The sequence below is a fragment of the Xenopus tropicalis genome, chromosome 9 (genome assembly GCF_000004195.4).
Source record: "Xenopus tropicalis strain Nigerian chromosome 9, UCB_Xtro_10.0, whole genome shotgun sequence".
Classification (NCBI taxonomy): domain Eukaryota; kingdom Metazoa; phylum Chordata; class Amphibia; order Anura; family Pipidae; genus Xenopus; species Xenopus tropicalis.
This window is the reverse complement of record NC_030685.2, coordinates 57,182,495-57,207,197: the sequence shown is the minus strand read 5'-3', so window position 1 is coordinate 57,207,197 and position 24,703 is coordinate 57,182,495. Positions and strand designations below refer to the sequence as shown.

At 37.9% G+C, this 24,703-nt stretch overlaps 1 protein-coding gene across 1 annotated transcript in view; it reads left to right on the top strand.

The window, feature by feature from the left end:
- erbb4 (erb-b2 receptor tyrosine kinase 4) overlaps window positions 1–24,703 on the top strand; it is a 501,591-nt gene that overhangs the window by 353,018 nt on the left and 123,870 nt on the right. The window contains exons 5-9 of the mRNA XM_031892892.1: window positions 7,958–8,023; window positions 15,501–15,619; window positions 19,046–19,187; window positions 20,080–20,193; window positions 22,440–22,566. Coding sequence (XP_031748752.1) covers window positions 7,958–8,023; window positions 15,501–15,619; window positions 19,046–19,187; window positions 20,080–20,193; window positions 22,440–22,566 — 568 coding nt within the window. The remainder of the gene's footprint in view (window positions 1–7,957; window positions 8,024–15,500; window positions 15,620–19,045; window positions 19,188–20,079; window positions 20,194–22,439; window positions 22,567–24,703) is intronic.

Here is a 24,703-nt window from a genome sequence, read left to right as displayed (position 1 = left end):
AAGATTGAGCAGCACTGGAGTGGGTGTCAGGAGCAGAGAGATACATTAGAAGTGGCACCCAAATCAGTTTATATATTGCTTCTGCTCTTCATTTCTTCTCACCCACTTCATGTTGCTTTTAGGTTTTCCAGATATGAAGGAGAGCACATTCTTGGGCCAATTTGAAGGAAGGACTGTATACTGACTGTGAAGGAAATATTTTCCAATTGTTCTGCTGTCATATTGAAAATGTTTCTATTGAGGCATGAAATGGATGCTGTTTAATTCCTGGGATGGAGCCATTAAGTACCATTTATTAGCATTCCTACTCTATACAGTGGTAAAGTACTGTTAAATTGCTAAAATCCATGGTAGAATTGCAACAGCAGCCATATAGGACCTTTTAAAATAAGCATAGAATTTTATACAATAAACAATAATATTATATTTTCAAAATTCTTTCAAACTGTTACGCAAATGTGCCCTGTCTCCAGCTATGACACTTTGCATACTGCCTGTTACATTGTAAATGACCCCTTAGGTCTTTTGGTTTCTATGGATAAAATTCTATTTTGTATTGATGCTAATAAATGCACTTCTGAATATAAATCAGAGAAGGGGAAATTGCTACCCCAACCACTTGTAAGTTTCTTAACGTAATGCTAATAAGAAACAAACACACATAAGCCTGACTGCTCCTTACAGCCCCTTCCTTCTTGTTCGTCTGGAGGCCAGCAATGGAGTATAACATCAATCAACATTGTCTTTCTTTTAAGATGAACTCACTGGAACTGGCAGACTGGCATCCGCACCTAAATTTCCCTCCTCCATTTAAATTTTTTGAAAGACTAGATTAAATTGCTTACTGCATAACCTTATTATTATTTTCTAAAAGATACAGTGGATACCCAAACTGATAAAACCATTTAAAAATTATGTTAGACATCCATTCACTTCCTCGGTTGCGCACCTATATATTTGTGTTGGGTGTCGTTAAGGAATTCATTCATCACTGTAAAGAAATATTACTGTACTGTACTGTAATTAATGTATGTTTCAAAATAGCCACGGCAAGAAATTTGATAAGATTTAACTGTACAAATGCTTCTTCCTCTGCGTTTTATGGAATGTAGTGATTAACACTGCCCTGCTTTTAGGTTTGAAGGTGGTTGACATGAATATTTATCAGCAAATCATCAGTTTTGTGTCACTGACTTAAGTTCAAAAACATGCGGTGCTTTAAAGGTTCAGTAGCTGGTTGCGGTATCTACTGCATGATCCATCAGTCAGTCAATATAGATTGAATACTAGTAGTGGTGGAGTAGGTATTTAACTTTCCTGTATGATTGTTAGTTCTCATATAGTTTCATGACCATTGATAAAAGCCTCATTTGTGTAAGAAGGGAAAATATGTGGCCCTATCTAGGTGTAAACATGTCCTAGTTGCCTCCTTTGGTACAGAGATTTCTGGTGGTTTCCACCTGGTTGTCTAAGGTAGCAAAAGCTGTCGTGCTAGTTTTCTTTTAATCTCCTCATAAAGGAGGGTGGATTTTGCAGGGAAGGAGAAGCAGAGAGCCCTGGGATAAAGTCCAACCCTAAATTACATTTTGGAAGAGTCTTAAGAAGCAAGTTAGGCCACTTATTGAATTGGTTCTCAACCTTTTCCACCAAGATCTCATATGTCCATCACAGTAAACACAAAGGCTTCATCTATCTGAAACGTCACTATAACTGTAAACACCACTTTGATTTGTACAAGAGTCCCCATATTTACTACAACTTTGATTTCATTGTATCACCATTTATCATGTAAGTTCTGCAATGGTGTTGGATCTTTATCCATTAAACTGACCTGAACATAAGTTATGATAACAGGCAGGGACCTTTGTGCCAAGGCAGTTATACTGAGATGGCTGAAGATGATCAGTAGTAAGACATGGTATGTACGTGTATAAGTGCTGGAATAGAAACCCTAGGCAGAGGGGCCCACTTGCAGGTGCTGTATCATGTTCAGGGCCAAATTTTCCTTTCTGGCCCCTTAGGCCCAATCGCTGTTTCACTCCCCAGTTTAGTGCCAATGACCCAGCTTAACACTATGTAACATCTAGGAGCTTGTATATAAATCATATAAAAGCCAAATTCAGCCAGTGAATAGTGTGCATATTTAATTACGTTTGCATCCCCGTTTCCTGCTCAATTGCACTTGTATGAAAACTCCTTATCTGAACTGAGCTGACAACCATAGTAACAGCAAATTAAAATCTTAATACAGATACACAGGGGCGTTCCAGCCCCTAGTGCTACCCTGCGGTGGCCTATTGGATGCTGCCCCCCTCCCCGTGCTTAGCTTTTTTGGGGGGCTGAGGGGTGCTGCATTGCTAGTGCCGAGAGTGCTGATTTAGAAGTAAAAATGTTGGATCTTTAAATTAACATGAGCGAGTATCTCAACTTGCCTCATGGCTACAGTGCCCCTGCGGCAACGCTCGCTGATGTCACCACATGATCCTTCACAACATGGTGATATCATTGTGCTAGGCCTATCCTAAACTGTATTTGCCATTTTGCCTGATAGCTTAGATCAGATAAGGAGTTCAGTTGTGCAGAAATTGGGGATGCAATGTAATTAAATTATTGCTCTATTTTCTAACTAAATGAAGTTTTAAGCACCATCCCGTTACATAGTGGTTTGGACCTAGGTTTTCATAATTTTTTATTATAGATGTTGGTGGCTGCCTGCTTGCAGCCTCTAACATTTTGCTGCCCTGGACCTAGGCCTTTGTGACATTGTGTTTGTTTATGGCTGCTATGTGCTTCAGAGCGGCACCCATTGCATACACGGCCACCTGTGAAACAATAATGAGAGGCCTAATAAGTGTTAGAATGGCTTTTCTGTAAGGGAAGATGTTAACCTGTGCAAATGTTCCAATTAATGCTGATTTTTAAGTATTGCTAATTAATGCAACTCTCATACTCACCATAACACATGTAATCTAGTATCTTTCTACGACACAAAAATACCATATGAAAACCGACCTGCTGAGCAATCCGGTCTGACATGGCTGAGTGCTTTTCCTGCTACAGTCACTGTGCAATGCAAGTTGTACGGCTGGGAAGCAGAAGAGTAGAGGTAGCGAGTTCTACAGTTGGATAATTAACCTTCCGGCAGCCTAAGAGATCAGAAGATAAGTACCACAGAGTTTAAGATAGAGAATAATTTCTTTATATTTTTTTCTTCTTCTGTTGCACAATAGAAAAGGCAATGAATGTGCAGCATTACAATGGGGAATGTTATACAAGGACAGGCATAGCATTGCCCGCAGGCCCAGACCGAGCAGCTCTCATGTACAATGCTATCTCTTAGCTTGTTAATACTCAGCCACCATTCTTTCACAGAAATGATATTTTCATTCTGCTGGGCTAGATCTAGTTATTTCCCATAGGTTTCTTTTTTTTTTTTACCAAGATCAACTTTTTCTTGGATGAACAATGAAACCCAAGTTTAATGCCTGTACAAGTGTACAAGGTTAATCCCTTCCAGCGAATTACTTAACAATAAATTTAAGAGTCTCTGATGGAAAGTAGTTAAATATTCAATCGCTGTGATACTAAATACAGTTTCCCAGTAGAAATATATGCTGTATACAAGATCTATATTTTAATGTATTTATATGGTAGCTTAGCAAGCAGATGCAGTGCTTTATAAAGCTTAAACATGAACAGAGGTAGAGTTAATATTAATATAAGGGAAAATATCTCCTTTTTATTGACATGAGCTCATTCAGTTTCCCAAGCCCATTTAGGTTCACAGAATCATTCAACCCCTCTCTCACTTTGTACCAGTTCAGAGAATCTATGCACAACCCACAATGGAAACAGTAGGAATTCAAGTACAAGTATAAATCAGCTTACAATGGAAAACTGAAGTGACATAGGGGCTTAATGGCTCTATGGTCTATAAGATATATATTCAATATATAATACAGGTATAGGATCCATTATCTGAAAGTTCCAAGTATGGAAAGGCTATCTACCATAGATGTTATTATAAGCATATAATTCTTATTTATAAAAATTATTTTCTTTATTTTCTTTTTCTCTGTCTTAAAAAAATACCTAGTTGTACTTGATGGTAACTAAGCTATAATTTATTCTTATTGGAGGAAAATCAATTCTATTGGGTTAAATACCGTATATACTCGAGTATAAGCCGATCCGAATATAAGCCGAGGTACCAAATTTTACCTAAGAATACTGGAAAAACTTATTGACTCGAGTATAAGCCTAGGGTGGGAAATGCAGCAGCTACTGCTAAGTGTCAATAATCAAAATAAATAACAATAAAATTACATTAATTGAGGCATCAGTGGGGTATATGTTTTTAAATATTTATTTCAAAGAAAAACAGTAAATTAGCTCTGTAAGTGGAGAAGAGGGTCAACAAAAACAATATGGTATCAACAATGATACCTTAAGAGTACTACCCCCCTTAGCTCAATCAGCAACCCAGCTAAAACACAAAGTTAAAATCATTCAAAACTATATATAGATTATATAGAATATAAAGTGCAATGTCTAGTGCAGAATGGGACAGGTGAGAACGGTAGATGAAGATGAATTTGGGAGCGGACCAGGGCACTGGAGGATCTGGTTGCGGGTGGCCTAATTTGCACACAAAGGACAGAGGGTGCTAGTCTGGAGGGACCCATGGCACCTGACTCGAGTATAAGCCGAGGGTGACTTTTTGAACACATTTTGGGTGCTGAAAAACTAGGCTTATACTCGAGTATATACAGTATTTTAATGATTTTTAGCAGACTTAAGGTAGAGATCCAAATTAGGGAAAGATCCCTTATCCAGTAGACCTCAGGTCCCAAGCATTTTTGATAACAGGTCCCATACATGTGTGTTATATATAAACAAGTTGGAAAGAGGTCTGTCCCCAAAGAGCTTACAATCTATGGAAAGTGGGCAAGCAGAGGCTGTGCAGAATTATGAATGTAAGGTTGGCAGACCCAAAGCTGCCATTAGAGAGGTATAAACGGGTGTAATATATATATAAACTTGTACCTTTTTGCTGCCACCTCCATAGGAGGTATGAAAGACCAAGTCACTGGTCTTCCTTGCAGACTGGGAGTACAGAGCCCTCAGGGTCACACAGGATGGCCAAGCAGTACAAGGTTTCCTTAAAGGGGTTGTTCACCATTTAGTATGTTGTAGAATGGCTCTAATCAACTTTGCAATTGGTTTAAATTTTTTCTTTTCTATAGTTTTTGAATTATTTGTCTTCCTCTTCTACCTCTTTCCACCTTTCAAATGGGGGTCACTGACCCCAGAAACCAAAAAAAAAACTATTGCTTTGTGAGGCTACAGTTTTATTGTTACTGATATTTCTTATTTCTAACCTTTCTATTCAGGCCATCTGTTATTTATATTCCAGTCTCTCATTCAAATCAAAGCCAAGCTGCTAGGGTAATTTGGACCATAGCAACCAGATAGCTGCTAAAATACCAAACTGGAGAGCTTCTATATAAATACAATTTAAAAAACACGCATAAAAAATAAAGACCAATTGCATACTGTCTGAGAATAGTACCCTTTTAAGGTAGTTAGCAGTTGCTATACTTAGGGGCACATTTATCAAAACATGAGTTCGAAACCCGAATGGGAAAAATTCGGATTGGAAAAGAAAATTTCTGAAGATCGCAAATATCCGAAAATGGTTACGGAAAAATCGTATTAGTCACGATAATATCGTACCGAACCATTGTAAACAGCGGCAGAGCCTTTCCGAATTTTTCGCGCAGGCGCGCAAAAAAATTGGCGAGAATAAGCTCGGAGCGTTCACATCTTGGCATCATCGTTCGGGTCTTGGTAAATCCCTAAGTTTTAGTTTAGGCTAATGCCACATGAAGCGTATGACCCATATTTTCGAGAATATGCTCCATACGCTTAAAACTCCCCCACCTGTGTCTGCGCCCAAATGAATTGAATACGGGAGTTTGTTTTAAGCGTATGAAGCGAATTCTCGCCAAACGTTTTTCAGCTTCAAAATTTGCGCCATACGCTTCATGTGGCATTAGCCTAAAAGGGTAATGCATAATCTAAGCAGGTGGTTGTGGCTTTATGCTATCTGCAGTTCATACATAAAATAATGCACCTGTGGCTCTACTTTCTACTGACAATTATATGAGAATTTAACTACAAATAACCCTATTTAGCCACAGCCAAAAGAGATCAGCTCAATTTGCTCTTCTCAGGCAACAAACCATATTTTTTCTTGTTTATCAGCAGAGATGCTTTATCAAACAATGTCTTACCCAATTCTTCCATTATTTATGTTCACCTCTATTCACTGGAATGCTCTCTTGTGATTTTAAAGCCATGCAGCAATATGGGGTCTGTGCCCTCAGAGTTAGGCATATTGTATCTAGTTTTGGCTAATTTCTTTCTCCAGAATATTTAGATTTACCCGATCTAGAAAAAACTGATGTTTTCCTTTGCAGTCATTACTAATTCCCTTTGTTATAAATCAATTAAGACTCATTAGATTTGTGCATAGGGCTCCACTAGTCTCCTAATAATAATTATCATTATTACTGATTAAAGTTATATTATTTGTGCCAGATGGATCCTCCTCCGCACCTCTACCTCCCTATCCCCCCACCCATTCTGTTAGATAGAAATTATTTTACATTATGTTGCCATAATGAGTTTATGATTGAAATAAACAGATGGCCCAGTGACAGGAAATTATACATTGTTAAAATCCACATCAGAACCATTAAAGAATGTTACCTATGGGCTGATTACCCCATAAATGACACAAGGGAAACAAAATTTCATCTCCCCAGGATTTAATGGCTCAGTGCATTTAGTTCTCACTAGGAATCACTTTTAAAGTTATGCATTGATTTCCATGTAATTATATGTGCTTAACAATAATGTTGAATATGTTTGGTTTGTGTATCTTTTCACTATAAAAATAGATTAATCCTTATTGACACCTGCAGCTTTAAATAATTGCTATTTTGTTCTATTATTAAGATTTTATGCATAATGCAATTTGTAGGTGGCTCAGTTAGCAAAATAGTAATGCTTTTAACTAGTTATACATAGGCACATAACATTGTGTTCCATTTCTTTGCCCCAACGTTGACACATACAACATACATGCTCCTCCATTAATATCCAAACATGATGTCCTGGGAAAAAAGCCCCCTATATGGGTTATATGAGAGAGTTTCCATAGAAGGCTGGCCGGCCACTATAATATCCTATACATTTTCTGTTTTATAAATGGGCACATTGACAGACGTATTTGGATAGTTCAGAAGCATGAGGGGCAAACAGAAACAGAGAATAAATACAGAGGGGCTTAGACTGGGATTTGATGGGTTCCTTTGGTGTAGCAGCCACAAATAGCCATTTATCAAAATGTGAGATAAGAGTTCACTACAGAAACTCATCTTTCATTTGTTCCTGTGGGATTTTAAAAGCATATTTATCAGTGTGTTAAAGTTCACCATTTGATAAATATGCTTCTAAGTGCAGGTGACACTCATTAAGATTTCTGGGCTCTCTGCCAAAAGCTACTTTTTAATTAAATTTGTATCTTTTTTATCTTCAGCGCAGGAGATCAAAGGGAAATGAGGGACTTATCAGTAAGAATCAGGGACTGTGGCTGCGGGCGGGACTGTCCCACGAAAATCAGGACAGTTGGGAACTATGCATTCATTGGCTGATGGGGCCTAGCATGTATATGTGCCTTGGTTTGTTAGTGTGCACTGTGAATGAAAATGTTCAACTTAACTAGCAAATGCAGCTTTCATCTGGTCCAAATTGTTACATTTTTATTTGCTCTTGCCTATTAATGGATGTTTTTTGAAAAAAGTGGCCAGACCAATATTAAAAAGAATGCATTGTATATAGTGTTACTTTCTTTCCTTTCTTGCCTTAAAAACTGAATTTTACCTTGCAGGTGGGAGGTGCCCTAAGTCATGCATGGGACGCTGCTGGGGACCATCGGATCAACACTGCCAGAGATGTAAGTTGCACAGATACTTTCATTTAAAATACCCCTATATGAACTTATGTTACAGGTTAGAACATTTTTTAAACTAACATTTTAAAATGACTTTACAAAATACAAAATCAGTTGAAAAAAGTAATTTTTTTGTGGTGTACTTTTTGAAAATGGTAAGTTTTGAGCTGATGTATTGCAACTATAAAACTCAATTCTCTATTGGGCAAAAAAACATATAGAAGAAGATACAGCATGTGCAAAAAATAGACAGCAACTGTTATATCAATTCAATATACTGCCTTGTAATTATTAACAAGAATATCTAGTATAAATAAATCTAAAGCAACTGGACTTGTTAAGGAATCATTTCAATGATTACTTAACAAGTCCAGTTGCTTTAGATTTATTTATACTAGACATACTATTACCTGGATGAATGAAAATCTTCATAGTCATTAATAAGAATGTTTAATCTAAACAATTATTGTTCTTACCCCAGATAATGCAGCCTAAAATTATTTGCCCATATTAAATAGTATGATCCCAAACACTGGGCCAGATTCAATTCCATGAGAAAACATTATTTTTGGTTTATTACATAAAAAATTAGGGGCGAGAATTCTTTATGCCTAATTTATTCCTAATTCATGCTTTTTTCCCATATATTTTAATAGAGTTTTCATGTGATAAACATTGAAATTGCATCTACAGGAAAATCTGAAATTGAATTAGGAGATAAAGGAAATATTGTTTTAAAAAAATTATTATTAGATTAATGGAAAATGTCCTGTTTGTAATTTGGAGCTTTCTGAAAAATTGGTTTCTGGATAACAGATCTGTACTTCAAAAATCATGCAAAAATAGGAGCAAAAACCTTTTTCCATATCAAAGACTTCTGGAGAAAAAGAATGCAGGTAAATTGTGGTGATTTAATTGTATTGTGCTATTTGCCCCATGACTAAATGAGGCCTACTATTCTGCAAGATCTTAGTGAGACTTAGATTATACATTTCGGCCACAAGAACAGTTTAGTATGTTCAGCTTTAAACCATTTCCTCACATATTTGTAGATCAGGACACAATTATGTGCAATGCAGTTCTTGGGAGTCTTGGGGTCTTTGTATACTCTTTGTATAATGATTTTCAAGTTTCCTGAATGTGACATTGCATATCCATGGCAACTGTGTGCCCACTTCTGTTTAATACTGCAGCATCATACAGAGATGGTTCTGTGTACCTTGGATTAGACTGATAAAAACATTTCAGAAACTTTTACAGATCTGATAATGCCATACAGTATACTTATCGAGGCAAAAGACTTCACCAAAGAAATGATGTAGTAGCAGTGTGCCTATACCTGTATAAACATTTACAAATTCCTCTAAAGCAGCGGTTTTGGGCTTTTTTAGTTTAAGCCCCCTTGATGTACCCACCTTTGGTCAGGGTCCCCCTTAGTTCATGACTACAATTATACATTCATCCACAGTTCAAAGAATATATAGATCAGTAGATATCACCCTAAGCCTTTCAAAATAAGGTTAAGGTGCAAATAGGCAGTAAATACATATTATTTAACCAAGTTGAAAAATAGTGTGTGAGTAATCAGTGACTGGATAAAAACTGCCATTCAGATGTATTAGAACATGTAGTTGTACTGATCAGCACCCCAAAAACCATCATGCAGTGTTGTTTGTAAGTTCAGTTGTAGTACAGAGACACTAAGGGGCATATTTATTAAGCTGTGTAAAACGAATTCACTGAAAAAATGGCGTAAAAAGCTGTGTGATACACCAGTTTCATGCCATTTTTTACACAGCAAAGTTTGGCGATGTGTGCCAAATTTTCTCGCCGTTTTTTACACAGCAAATGCCCCTTATTGTATTGAACCTCTCTCTTCTGTCATGCACAAGGCAAATACATATGGGACATATTTATTATAGTGTGTAAGTTTATATTACCGGTGATGTTACCAATAGAAACCAATTAGATCTTTGCTTTTTGTTTTCTAACTTGTAGGTGAACATTCAATTCTAATTGCTGATTGGTTGGCTTACACACTATAATAAATATGTCCCTGCAGTCATGTAACTGCATACCCCCACCCCCAGAGTCTCACGGTCCTCTTACTACAAGACCAGTTGACATGGGGCTTGATTGTACAACCTCAGGCAAATGGCCAGGTTTGCTTAAAGCAAAGTAAGCTTGCAAGTTAGAGAAGAAATTTAATGGCAGATCCCTATTAAATTCAGACAAGCAACACACAAAACCTAGTTGGGACCCTATGGATTATGTTGGAGGAAGGCTCATAAAGAAAGGATAATAAAAAACTACTAGCTTAAAGAATGTTTCTGAGTACTGTGGACTCAGTCAAGCAAGATTTAAAAAAAAAACAAAAAAAAAAACAGTTTATTATAAGATACCTATTAGAGCTTTCAAAGTAATAGTTTATAAAAAAGACAAAAGCAGTCTGAATCAATCAGTTATAGTCTGGATCTGTCCTTGCAAGCGACATCTTTAATTAAAATCTGTTTATTGTGCTAATAACAGAAAGTGTTCTGAAGTTCTCCGTATTGATTTCATTTGTTGTCCTTTACTGCGTTTGCCATGCCACAGTAAGTTCTGGTCACAACGTAGGGAGAGGGAGAGCATTACCATGGCATTGGATTCAATTCCCCTTAGTCCTACAATGCAGAATGGGATTTTATTGTACAGTGATGTTCTGCGTTTTCTGAACATGCATTGGGGCATCTCAAGGCTGATTGTTATGCAGCATCAGTAATACAGTCAGTTTCTGCCAGTTCTGTGTGGTGCAGAAGGCCCATTAACACTAGAAAGCCAAAACTGGCCAAGCATTTTAGCTGCTGCATGTTTACTCTTTATGTTTTACTGTCTAGTTAAGATTTGTTTTGTTAGTGAGATTATCAACAGTGCTTTGTGTATATGAACATGAGTTTTACATTCCAATGATCTATTCCTTTAGTTCATTTATGTTCACATATTAATAGGGATATAAACACTGTTGTTCAACCAAACTTTACTCAGTTGCTGGACTACAAATTCTAACAAACTTTAACATTATCAAGGGTTAATGCTGGGAGCTGTCGTCCATCAACATCATGGTTGTATTCTTAAAGAGATATTGCTGTAGAAAATTTTCTAATAAAATGCAAAAAGAACACACTTACGTCCAGTTGCTTCCTTACCAAGCTTTACAAAGCTTCATGGAGCAATATGTCCACTTCCATAGCCATAAGCAGAAGTTAGCTATTGACCTGTAGACAGTGCAGGAGCCACACTGCTGTTTCTATAATATAAAGCAAAGGGGGGATGCAGATAGGATTTTTCCAAAAAAAATTTTTTAAACCTACAGTGGTGTGAAAAACTATTTGCCCCCTTCCTGATTTCTTATTCTTTTGCATGTTTGTCACACAAAATGTTTCTGATCATCAAACACATTTAACTATTAGTCAAAGATAACACAAGTAAACACAAAATGCAGTTTTTAAATGAGGGTTTTTATTATTTAGGGAGAAAAAAAATCCAAACCTACATGGCCCTGTGTGAAAAAGTAATTGCCCCCTGAACCTAATAACTGGTTGGGCCACCCTTAGCAGCAATAACTGCAATCAAGCATTTGCGATAACTTGCAACGAGTCCTTTACAGCGCTCTGGAGGAATTTTGGCCCACTCATCTTTGCAGAATTGTTGTAATTCAGCTTTATTCGAGGGTTTTCTAGCATGAACCGCCTTTTTAAGGTCATGCCACAACATCTCAATAGGATTCAGGTCAGGACTTTGACTAGGCCACTCCAAAGTCTTCATTTTGTTTTTCTTCAGCCATTCAGAGGTGGATTTGCTGGTGTGTTTTGGGTCATTGTCCTGCTGCAGCACCCAAGATCGCTTCAGCTTGAGTTGACGAACAGATGGCCGGACATTCTCCTTCAGGATTTTTTGGTAGACAGTAGAATTCATGGTTCCATCTATCACAGCAAGCCTTCCAGGTCCTGAAGCAGCAAAACAACCCCAGACCATCACACTACCACCACCATATTTTACTGTTGGTATGATGTTCTTTTTCTGAAATGCTGTGTTACTTTTACGCCAGATGTAACAGGACACGCACCTTCCAAAAAGTTCAACTTTTGTCTCGTCGGTCCACAAGGTATTTTCTCAAAAGTCTTGGCAATCATTGAGATGTTTTTTTAGCAAAATTGAGACGAGCCATAATGTTCTTTTTGCTTAAAAGTGGTTTGCGCCTTGGAAATCTGCCATGCAGGCCGTTTTTGCCCAGTCTCTTTCTTATGGTGGAGTCGTGAACACTGACCTTAATTGAGGCAAGTGAGGCCTGCAGTTCTTTAGATGTTGTCCTGGGGTCTTTTGTGGCCTCTCGGATGAGTTGTCTCTGCGCTCTTGGGGTAATTTTGGTCGGCCGGCCACTCCTGGGAAGGTTCACCACTGTTCCATGTTTTTGCCATTTGTGGATAATGGCTCTCACTGTGGTTCGCTGGAGTCCCAAAGCTTTAGAAATGGCTTTATAACCTTTACCAGACTGATAGATCTCAATTACTTTTGTTCTCATTTGTTCCTGAATTTCTTTGGATCTTGGCATGATGTCTAGCTTTTGAGGTGCTTTTGGGCTACTTCTCTGTGTCAGGTAGCTCCTATTTAAGTGATTTCTTGATTGAAAAATGTGTGGCAGTAATCAGGCCTGGGGGTGACTACACAAATTGATATTGAAATTGAAAATTGAAATTGATAAACCACAGTTAAGTTATTTTTTAGCAAGGGGGCAATAACTTTTTCACACAGGGCCATGTAGATTTGGAGTTTTTTTTCTCCCTTAATAACGTAAACCTTCATTTTAAAACTGCATTTTGTGTTCAATTATGTTATCTTTGACTAATAGTTAACGGTTTTTGATGAGCAGAAACATTTAAGTGTGACAAACATGCAAAAGAATAAGAAATCAGGAAGGGGGCAAATAGTTTTTCACACCACTGTATATTTGTGTGTCCTGCACCATCACATTGTGATGGTACTTTTATTTTTGAAGGAAAGAATAGAAGAACTACCAAGTGACCAAGTGACATGGGTAGACTCAGACAGTCATTTAGCAGAGTGACTGTAAGGGGAATAGATGTACTAACCACTGCAAAACCCTAGCTCTCTGTACTAGGTACAATAATCTTGGAACCGAGGGTCAACCATAGCGTTGTGTGTCATGTGTATATTTGTAACCAGGCAAATAGGGTTAAACAGGAAGAATTTGCTAAGTGAATTCTTAGAAAACATATCTGATTAGTTGTACCTCGAAGCAACACTGGAACACAGTTTGTGCCAGTTGGGTTGTCAATATAAATTCAGTACTCATGTAGGGGAGAAACCACAGTGGTTAATGTTGGCGTGAGTCACCATGGAAATGCTACGTTTTTGTTGGTCACCGTGGGCTAGTGCCGTAGACTGGCCAGAAAAGTAATAGATTTTGTGTGAGGAAGTCAGCAGTAATCAGAGCAACTTAAGTTTATTGCGTAGTGCCACCTTCTTCGGAAGCCTAATTCCCGCCAATCAACAATTCTGATTCCTTTTATCAATGTTTAAGTATGTGAATATTTTTCAACAGTTGTTTTAAACACATTTCTTAGAAACCCCATGCATCAGAACCAACAATAAAAAGATATTCACTAAAGCACTGCTGTCTTTCCAGGCAATGTACACTAAAGATATCCATTAACTTTATTTAATGCAAGAGTCACAACAATGCGGTGTGTTAAGAGTAGATATGGAAGGACTAATCCAATAAAGTGAGGCAGGTTGAGGGCCCCCTTCCTTCATTTATGTCTTGTTTATAAAATCATAGAAAATAAAAGAAAGGTCTATGTAAATACAGCCAAAATCACTCACAGAAAGGCTGCATTGAGTTCTCTGTCAAAAGATTTATTGTGTCTGTTTTTCTGTGCCAGAGACATGCAGCTCTCTCCTCTCTCCTGCTCCCCCCTCCCTCAAGAATGCTAAGAACTCTCTCCCCCCCTTTAGGAATGTGGATCTGAGCCAATCAGCAGGAAGCTGACTCATAGTCTAACTAACTGAGCATGTTCACTTGGTCTGGGTGTCTGTACAGGAGTGAGGCATTATGGGAACTTTATTTACACATCTCATAGTTTTTTCTTCCTGTTTGGCTTTTGAACATCTGAACAAGTGAAATATGGGGAGACTTAAGGGCACTATTGAGAGAACTGAAGGTATGCCTGCAGCTTGAGATTAACTCTTTATTAGCCTTTCCTTCTCCTTTAAACATTGGTTATGTTAGAGTAAAATCTTAGCTTTGGACACCTTAAGGGAAAAGAGGACAACTAGTTTGCCATCTAGAAAAAATGGTTATAATCCCACTTGGTTGATTGTGAAAACCCATCCTGAAGGTCAGTTAGGATGAGATTTAGGGTGGAGATTTTCTGCATATTTTCGGACTATAGCTGAATGGCTTATTCATTTATCTGTATAATTCTTATAATCTACTGTGAGTCCAGATCAAATGCTGGATTTGAAGGACTTGAAATTCAAAAGTCAACAAACCGCTGTTGCAGAATATGAAGGGCTTTCAGAAGAGTATTCAGAGTGCTTTTCCACCCAAATACATGTATATATAAATGTCAGTCATGATAACCACATAGTAGTCACAATAACAACCTGGTAGGATTTTTGTTTCTAGTAATAGTACCTTTGGGTGTTAATTAAAGATTAATTAATTAGAATTAAAGAACTGGTGTCTAAACATCTGTTAGAACTTCTAAACATCTGGTATAACAATGTTTGGATACTTTTAATGTTTGCTTGTCCAGAGTTCAGTGAGAGGGATGAAGCAGCGTTTGTATGTTATTTGTTCTCCTACTGAAATTGCCCAGCAACAAAATTGCAACTAGATATTATCAGACACCTGATTTCCATTCAAAATCATCCCAATCAAATTAAAGCTCTGCATGCCCCCACTCCATTCAACATTTTGATCTTTAGTATGAAAAGGGTTAATGCTACTTGGTATAAAACATAATCTGACTACCTTATAACTGGGGTGTGATGGTGTTATATCAAGAGTTATGCATTTTCCCTGAAATGAGTAATAAACAGATTAAAGCTGTAATCTATTTTCTTATAATGAAATTTCAGTGCTTAGGCTCCTATATACTTAAAGTTCCAATTTTGCTTCCATTCTCCAGTTTTAGAAAAGTAAGACTTTTGGGTCTTAAAGTGCTCACCATGCTCAGTAGGAAAAATATCTCTGAATATACTGCTCAGTGCAAAGTTTTGCTTGGTTAGTTAATGTGCCTATAGTAGTAATAAACCCTGTTTTGGGTATATGATTTATTTAGATATGAAATATGTTTAATGTGACAAGTGTGGGGGATATGTGGACCATGTATCCTGCCAGTCTGTTACACAAAATGTATAGTTTTGCTGCTACAACCTGTGCTTCCTGCTCACATGTGCCTTCCTTTCCTCCTAGTGACGAAGACTGTGTGCGCAGAACAATGTGATGGCCGATGCTATGGTTCCTATGTTAGTGATTGCTGTCACCGAGAATGTGCTGGAGGCTGCACAGGACCAAAAGACACTGACTGCTTTGTACGTTGCCTACAATTTGTCTTTCCTCCCACCGCAGCCTGCTCTTCATGTTGATTTAATATACAGGCTCTTGCCGAATCTCCCCACTCATCCATTTTCCTCTCAGTGTATCTCTTCGTTTAGCTCCTTCATATATTTTCCCGTACCTGCTCATATTACACATCAGCCTGCATTAGCCTTGGCAGATTTTATGAGTTTTACAAATAAGAATATGAACATATTTATGTGCTAATGCATATGATTTCTGGCTTTGGGTAGAACACTTTACAGGTTTAAAAATTGCCATTTAGCATTCTCTCTTCAAAATCCTGCCACCTGTTTCATAAAACATTCTACTTATATTCATGTACTGTTCAAAGTCCCAGCACTAGGGGTGCTGTTAGCACAGGGCCAAGTAAATGATTCTGTAAGTGCATTTTCCCTATGCTTCCAGTTCTGGAGGGCCCCCTTTGGCCTAAAATAAATATGGTAGATTATAGTAGTCTGTATTTGACTTTTGTCTATTGTCTGTAAAACCTCAAAATGAATGAATGTAAAATTGCTCTTCTAAACACTTCTGCAATTAATATTATGTTCTTTTCTTTTAGTTTTAAGATATTAGCTCCATCTGCTGGCCTTTTCAGCCGACCAGTCTGACGTTCGGGAGAAATTTTCAGAAGGAGAGGAAAGCCTTCTCATATTGCTTTGATTAGAACAGTGACATCTGATGTTTCTGATTTCCCTCTTTTTCCTCTAAAAATGTTCTCCTGACTATCAGGCTGGTCAACAGAACTAATAAGCAAATGTTGTTTATCTTTCATTATCTTGAATTATCTGCTAATATCTTGAAAACCAGAAACATTTTTTTGCTCCCCCTATTTTTTGTTATCTGTCATTACAGATAAACGTAAATTCTCCAGCAAGAATCAACCTTACTGACTGTACTAGCCAATATTAAACTGTGAACATTCAAAAGGGTGAATATAATGCTATTCTCCTCATAGAACTAGAGAACGTAATATATATATTATCATATTTATATTCATGACGATGATCATAAAAAACAAGAATGGAAAGTCGAGTGTAGGCAGAACAGGCAAACTTCTCATCGGAGGATACTCTTGCATCAGTTGGATTGCTGGGCATGAATGACTATAGAAATTATGGAAGATATGAAAATATCTTCATACATCATGGCTTATTCTGTCACATAGTGTAGCCCTATGATGGTTTTGACAGATGCTTTGGATACTTCTTAGGTAGAACATGGTTATACTGTGTTGCATAAAGGAAGGGAGTGGTGATGGGAAACTACAGCTGTCACACTGCACTTATTGAGAATATTAGGACGCCGAAAGTTCTTGAACAAAATTTTCAAAATAGGATAGGAAAAAGGAGATGTACTCACATAGAACAATGCATCAGATGAGGTAGATGGGTTGCAGTAATATTCATTTACAGAGCATAAATATGCTGGCACCACTATGGAGACTGAATTGGTAGGCTTAAGTTCGCCTATTGGAATACCAGCTAGTTGTTTAGATCTTTCCCAGTGGAAACCTCAGGGAGTAGTTCTAGCTTGAGTCCCTTTCTTCACTTTAAGGCCAGGATTTCCTTGGGAAATCTGCCTCCACTATATCAATCCTAACTTGGAGCCTAGTGCTGCTCTTTCTACTGATACCGCCTAGCTTAGCTTCAGCCCTTCAGAATGATTCGGCAGCTTATCTGCCCATGTATGGGGACCCCCAATGGGCCTACACTAGCCAGGGCACCCTTTTTCACAGGGACCTTATGTCCCAGATTGAGATCCCCAGCAACATTCAAACTGTTCAGCAGGTGGAGGCCAAAGAGCTCCTTACATTAATAAACCTTAATAGGAAATATTTAAACTTTCATTGGCTTTTTTTCATTAGCTTTTTAGGGAAAGCTATCCCTCCAGGGGCATAGGTTACATGGACCGGGATTTTCTTAGCTCACAGGATTTCCAGAATAGTAGGGGGTACCAACACCACTAAGGGAATAAAAGCTATGGCTTTCTACAACAAAATCAGCTTTTATTTGTGTTACAGTCCTTTTAAAACATACATAGTATGTAGCACCAGGGTTTTTGGCGTGCAAGCTAGTATCATAAAGGCCATTTAGACAGATATAGTATATCTCCATTGAAATCCAAATTAATAGACCACACTTCAAACAGTGTGATTAACTTGCTCCTGTGTTTGCTATACGCTGTGTTCCAGAAGTAATTTGCTCATTTACTCACGCTAGCAGTGCATAATGTAAATGACCCACATCTATTAATCATTGCCTGTTTTTGGCCACTGAAAATAGTTATAGATACGGGCCTTATTTAAAAACACAGGGCAAATTTGCACCTGGGCAGTATCCTCTAGCAACCAATTAGTGATTAGCTTTTTAGACAAGTAGGACAATGAAATCAAATGTCTGATTGGTTTCCATGGGTTACTGCTCAGGTGCAAATTTGCCCAGTGTTTGTAAATGACCCCTACAGTGTTTCTATATACCACATTCTTGGTCTTTGGAATTCTAGGATGTTCAGTCAACACACCTGTATGAACCAGTTTAGAATTTTGGAAAGGACATTAATCAAGTCCATCCAAGGTAGCCTTATTTATTGTTCTTTCAGGTTTATCAAAGACTCTGACAAATGCTGTCTGCAGTGTTAAAAACAACTGAGTCTTGAAACTGTTTAACAGTTTGCATCAAATACATTATTTCTTCAAACCAAAACTTTCAGTGCCCAGGAGCAAATGTTGCTTCTCCTCCACACGCAGACCTTGGCAAATGTTTTAGGAGCATTCACTGTAGACTTGAGGTGGGTGGGAGTGTGAGGTCCCCCAGGAGATGTGAGACCTAGTTTTTCCTCTTCTACAACTGATAACCTCCCCCTGTGCAGATTCAATAGAAATGAATGTCAGACCCACTTCTTAATTGGTAGTTTCGATCCCCAGCTGGAATTTAAACGGGTAGCGTAGGAGAGCAGCAGGCCAACCCTCCAAAGCACAGATCATTAGTGTGTTCAGTGGGAATACAGGCAGCATCAGCTATTAACTGCTGTCACCAGCACTGCTCCTCATCCTGCTCCTGTCATCCACTGTCAACAAAATATTTATTTTTGCTGGCTGCTTTTTTATAAAGGAACATAACTTTTTAGAACATTTCTCCGTAGAGGACACTTAGCAACTATGTCACCTCCCTTCTAATTCCAATGCAAAAACTCTGTGTTCCCTCTGTCAGCTGAGCTGAAGGGCGGCTGGAATGTTTCCTGGGTTTGACTGGGACACAGAGACACAAGGGAGGGCTGTGTAAGTTATAGCCGGAGAAATGATCTTGTATTTTCGAGTAAGAATGGAATATGTTTCTTAGAGTCCTGCCTTCCCAGGGCATCATGATGTTTAATACCTGCTACCTTTTCTTCTTTCCTAGTCCTGTATGAAATTTAACGACAGCGGTTCCTGTGTCACCCAGTGTCCTCAGCCTAATATTTACAATCCGACTGCTTTCCAGCTGGAGCAAAACCCAAAGGCCAAGTATACCTATGGAGCTTTTTGTGTCAACAAGTGCCCACGTGAGTCATGTTCTCTTGCAGGATATTTGATTACAGTGCAGGTTCCAAGATAAACATTCTATCCATTCTGAGGCCAATTATTGGCAGGGACATTTACCTGCAGTAATTATGCCAAGGTGACTCCAAGCCAAAAAGTGCAATAGCCACTTATGCACAAGGTAAATGATTCAGTGTCACCATTAGAGAAATACAGTTATCTCAGTCTTGCTTGTCAGCTGTGGTCCCTCTAGAAATATTTGTGACATGGAGGAATTAACTGTTCTTGAGACATTTACTAGAAGACAGTTGCAATGACCCTTCTAGGACTTCAGTGACATTTAAGAGGCTTCCATTTTAGCCTGTCATGCTTTTCATATGGATTTCCTCTCACTGTAATGTGAGTGCTAAAATAAAAAAAAAGAGGAGAAAAGCCAAAGCAAAGCTCACTTGAATACAAGGTCGAAGAAAGGCACAGACAGCAGCGGTGAGCAAAGCAACATAGGGGCAGAGCAGGACTACATTTTCCTGAGGAGCAGATGGACAGACTTGTTATGACTGTATACATGATTCATTTAGAGAAATCACTGGCTAAAGATGCAGCTAGGATTAAAAGGAAACAGCACAACTAAAATAATTTAATACATGAGAAAATCTACCCTTTTGCTTACCTTAAGGGCATAGCTTTTTTCTAAGAAACAGCCAAATACAAGTTTTGAATGTACGAAGAATAACATTATGTAAATATGTTATAAAATACTTGCATTCAGGAAACAACTGGCATTTCAGTTATGACTTCAGGAGATTTGGTGTCTTTGTATCCCAGCCTTGTTCCTAACTCTAGGCTGGAAATGTTCTTTATGGAGTGTGGCAAGTTTGTTTCAGTTAATAAAGCTAACCATAATGTGTTTTGCAGATAACTTTGTCGTGGATGACAGCTCCTGTGTACGAGCCTGCCCAAGCAACAAGATGGAAGTGGAAGAAAATGGAATCAAGATGTGCAAGCCTTGTGCGGGCATCTGTCCAAAAGGTGTGTTCTGGCCCATTTTTCAGTGAGCGAGTTAGGAAGGTCTAGCAGCAATGCAGATCCACATAATACTATGTTCTGCATGAAACGTATTTATATAAATATAATACGGTACGTTAGCAATAGGCAACTCTTAATTCTGTCAAACAGCAAGATGTGCTCATGTTACACATTTATAATATTAATAGTGTAAATTTGCTAATATTGCAAAATAAAAAAACAAATGTAAAAGTGCCCAGGAGAGCACACTCAGCAATTTTACAATAGGCTATATTGTAGTATACATGGCCTCTTTAAGGGTCATTTATAAAGATTACATCCCTTATGGCCTATCCACAGAGCATTTGTGCTTATGAAACGGTTGAGTACAAGCTCTACTACAGTATGATGGAGGGTACATCAATGTTGCGTCAACATTGGGCGTGGTCCCGGAAAAAAAGGGCCGACAAAAAATAGACACGGGCGACGAAAAAATCGGGAGCAACAAAAAAAAGCGCGGAACAAATTCTTTTTGCAAATTTTTCGCCATTCCGCTAATTTTATTGCCGTTTCGCGAATTTTATGGCGACTGGAAACGGGACAGATTCGCTCATCACTATTTCTCATTTGTCCAGCTGTCGCCGAGACAGATCAGCAGGGGATTGCTGTTACACATTCATGATATTAGCATGTTAAACTAATATAATGAGATGAACAAAAAATGTATGTAAATTGTAAGAGCGTGCTGAGCCATTGTACATCAAATCGTGTGAGTGGGCATATTGCCCCTTAATTATAGATGCATGTGAATTTACCAACAAGAATCATGCTTGACAGCTTTGTCAGTAATCTTAATATCTAACATAGAGATTTTTGGTTATTTTGTCTTCTTGATATGACACTGTAATGAAACATTAGGAGGGATGATATACTGCAATTTAGTTGTTCTATGATAAAAAAAAACTGTAATTATTACAAAGTGTTGGGCGCCCCCCAGTGATTGTAATCACTTACCTTATACCCTGGGTTGGTGCTCCTGTTAGGAGAAAACTGCACCAGCCTGGGGTAGCAGCGAATGAGCGATCCCTCTTCCATCTTTGGAATCCTGGGGTCAGTGCAGGCGCAGCAGAGTGAAAAAGACAGCTTTTTTTGTTAAAGTTACACTTTTCACTTTACTGCACATGTGCAAGTGGCAAGAAGAGAGAAGAAGGAAGGGAATTGCTCTCTCACAGCTACCCCAGGCTTGTGTGGTTTTCTCCTAACAGAAGCACAAGCCCAGGGTATAAGGTAAGTGATTACAATCACTGGGGGTGCCTAACATTTTGGAATCCCCATTGATTGTACCTTTGCTTTCTTTTAAAACCATGCACTTCTTAGTTTAATGTTTGCAAGCAATGTTACTAGGTAATAATGTTGTCTTGTAAGGGAAAATTCAGAAACTGGGTTTGGTACATGAAGTATATGAAAACCTCTTAGGTTTCATAATATGTTTTCATCCCAAGGGAATAAAGTAATTACATAGTCAACAGAGATATCTGTATTAGTAGTAAATTACCATGTTAGTGGTACATGAAGCAAGGAAAAAAGCACTCTACAGAGACTGCACCCCAGAGAGTCATAAATTGCAACCAGCTAAGAGAAAAGGCAGTGCTTAAAGGAACAGTAACACCAAAAAAATGATAGTGTACTATTGCCCTGCACTGGTTAAACATGTGTGTTTGTAGTAGGGTCATCAGAAAGACTACTACAGTTTATAAAAATAAACTGCTGTGTAGCCATGGTGGCAGCCGTTCAAGCTGTAAAAAATGAGAAAAGGCACAGGTTTCATAGCAGATAACAGATAAACTCTGTACAATACAGAGTTTATCCATTATCTGCTCTGCAATATGTGTCATTTAGCCCTATTTCAATTGAATGGCTGTCCCCATGGCTACATAGCAGCATTGTTTATATAAACTATAGTAGAGTTTCTGAAGCAGACACACATCTTTTACCAGTGCAGGGCAACAGTACATTATATTCTAATTACTTTGATATATTTAGTTTTTTGTTGGTACTGTTCCTTTAATGATTGCAAGTAAACTTGCAGCAAACATACAAGAATGCTGGTAAAGTGGCATCCAGACTGACTATGAACTTCCAGGCCTAAGACAGGCAAGACAATTCTCTTTACTCATGTTTACTCATTTAGTTATCAATTCTAAAATGATTACGGTATGTCTGTTTTCAGCTGTGTTTATTAATATATATTTCATATGTCTGTTTTCCAGTGTGTGACGGGATTGGGACTGGGTCCTTGCAGTCAGCACAGACGGTAGATTCCAGCAACATAGACAAATTCATTAACTGTACCAAGATCAATGGCAATCTGCATTTCCTGGTCACGGGCATTGACGGGTCAGTGCTTAAACAGTATTTTTTTTTTTTTAGTTCTAGGAGCAAAAGGTAGGGATGAACACAGAGATTTGGTTCTGGCAAGACATGTTCACCTCAACAATCCATGAATGGGCAACCTGTGGTACCCTCAGCTGTTACAGGCGGCATTGGATTGTGTATATTTAAATATCTGCCAATAAACCTTGAAGCATGCATTTTCTTCTTATAGATAAATTCACAAATTCAAGGTATTCAAGTTTTTTTTTCTACAAGTTTATCCAATTCAGTTTTTGCATTTAGATTTTTTAATAAATAAGCAAACTTTTAAGTTATTTTTTAAATTGGAAGTAAAAATGAAAAAAATAAAGTAAAAGAAAAACCTCACATATTTGAATTTTGATAAATAGCTCTCAAAGAGTAAATACAATGCTACAAAAGTAAACTACACAGCATAACCTGTAGTGTTATGATAAAGTTAGCTAAAAGGAGCTAAAAGCCTGCCATACAAAATTATTTTACACTTCTTTCAACTGGGGTTGCACTGAATCCATCCTTTGTAGATTCTGCCATTCTGGCAAACATCAAGCCATTCACATAAGACTTGGCTGAAAACCAAACTGAATCTAAGCCCAGATTTGCACATTGAAATTTGAGGAAAAAAACTACATCTCTGAGCAAAAAGTTGCCACCTTTATTTTCCAAGACGTTTAAGGTAATATGGATTTCGAGCACCCCTGTGTACAACAGAAGTCTTGGCCCCAGCTATAAATATTGCATAAATATAACATTGCCTGACAACCAGAAAATCAGAATATACAGATCATGTGCCAGTAATACTAAACAGTCACATTTTTAAAGCAGATTCCTAGGGGTTATGTTGGGTGAGGATATTAAAAATGAATCTAAGAAGTTAAATAGTTAAATTAAATCATTAATTGAATCCTTATAGTGTCATGCACCCTATAGGACCAGCATAATATCACCATTGTAACAACTACTTGGTTCTGTGGTTCCTGGTTCTCCTTTGTTCTATGCTGTATCTTGTGTTTACTGACAACATGGCTACAGTCATTTGGCCATTCCTTGTTAAGGCTTCTGTCATATATATACATGTTTAGCAAATAACAAATATCACATGAGGGCTGCCACTTGCAAACATCTTGTTCTGTTACAGGAGGAGACTACTTTGAATTGTATCCATAACTGAACTTTTTGGTAAAAATGTGAGAAATATCAGTGTTTTTTGGGGGGAGGTTATAGAGCAACCAAAAATCTCTATATGTGTCAGCCCTCCTCCATTCTATTTCTTTCCAGCAATCCAGTGGGTGAAATTTATTTATCAGAAATATACACCTGCTTTCACTTTACAAGTATCTGCTGGTTTTTATCTGATAAATCCATTAACCCCTGTATAAATTCCCATAGCAAAACCCCATATTCTTTTTTTTTTCTGTCTCATTCCGAATTTGCTTAATCCAGCGATTTTCAGTGGTTTCGTCCTTGCCCCACTAAATTCTCTGTACACATGTATTCAGATCCCATGTTTGTTAATTATATAAATGCATTTGCATGTCTGCTTCTTATTGATGTTAGAAGGCTCTTTCACTTTCATGGCAGATAAGTATACAGCTCTGTGTCAGTCTTTGGCCCATTTACATGCATAGCCTTCTGCAATGGGATCCATACAAGCAAGGGGAGCAATATGTTATGACTTCATAGATATTGGACCGTTTGTGCTACTTTGTACCATACTGGCCTACCCAGTTTAAACATGATATACTTCGGCGGGTGGACACGAGAAAACAAGTTGGGAAACTGCTCTTGTTTTTTCACACATTCTGTCTCTTGAAGTTCTGGCTGAAATGTTTTGCTTGAGGATTGTGTATTTCATAGCTGACAGCCTTGAGGGAAATCACAAATTACTGTAAACATGTAAAGGTAGGAATTGCTAATGTTATACCTGAATAAAGATTTGGGATCTTATGCAATAACACCCCCTGTTCCTGTTCCTTTTCTTCGGGACCAAGATAAATATATCTTTATGAGTCCCTGCTAATAATATATGAGTGTAGATTTGTTTGCCATTCTGTTTTTTCATTAACATGTACACACCAAACCACTGCATTTCCTTTACACCGTATGAAGGTTAGAAAGCCCA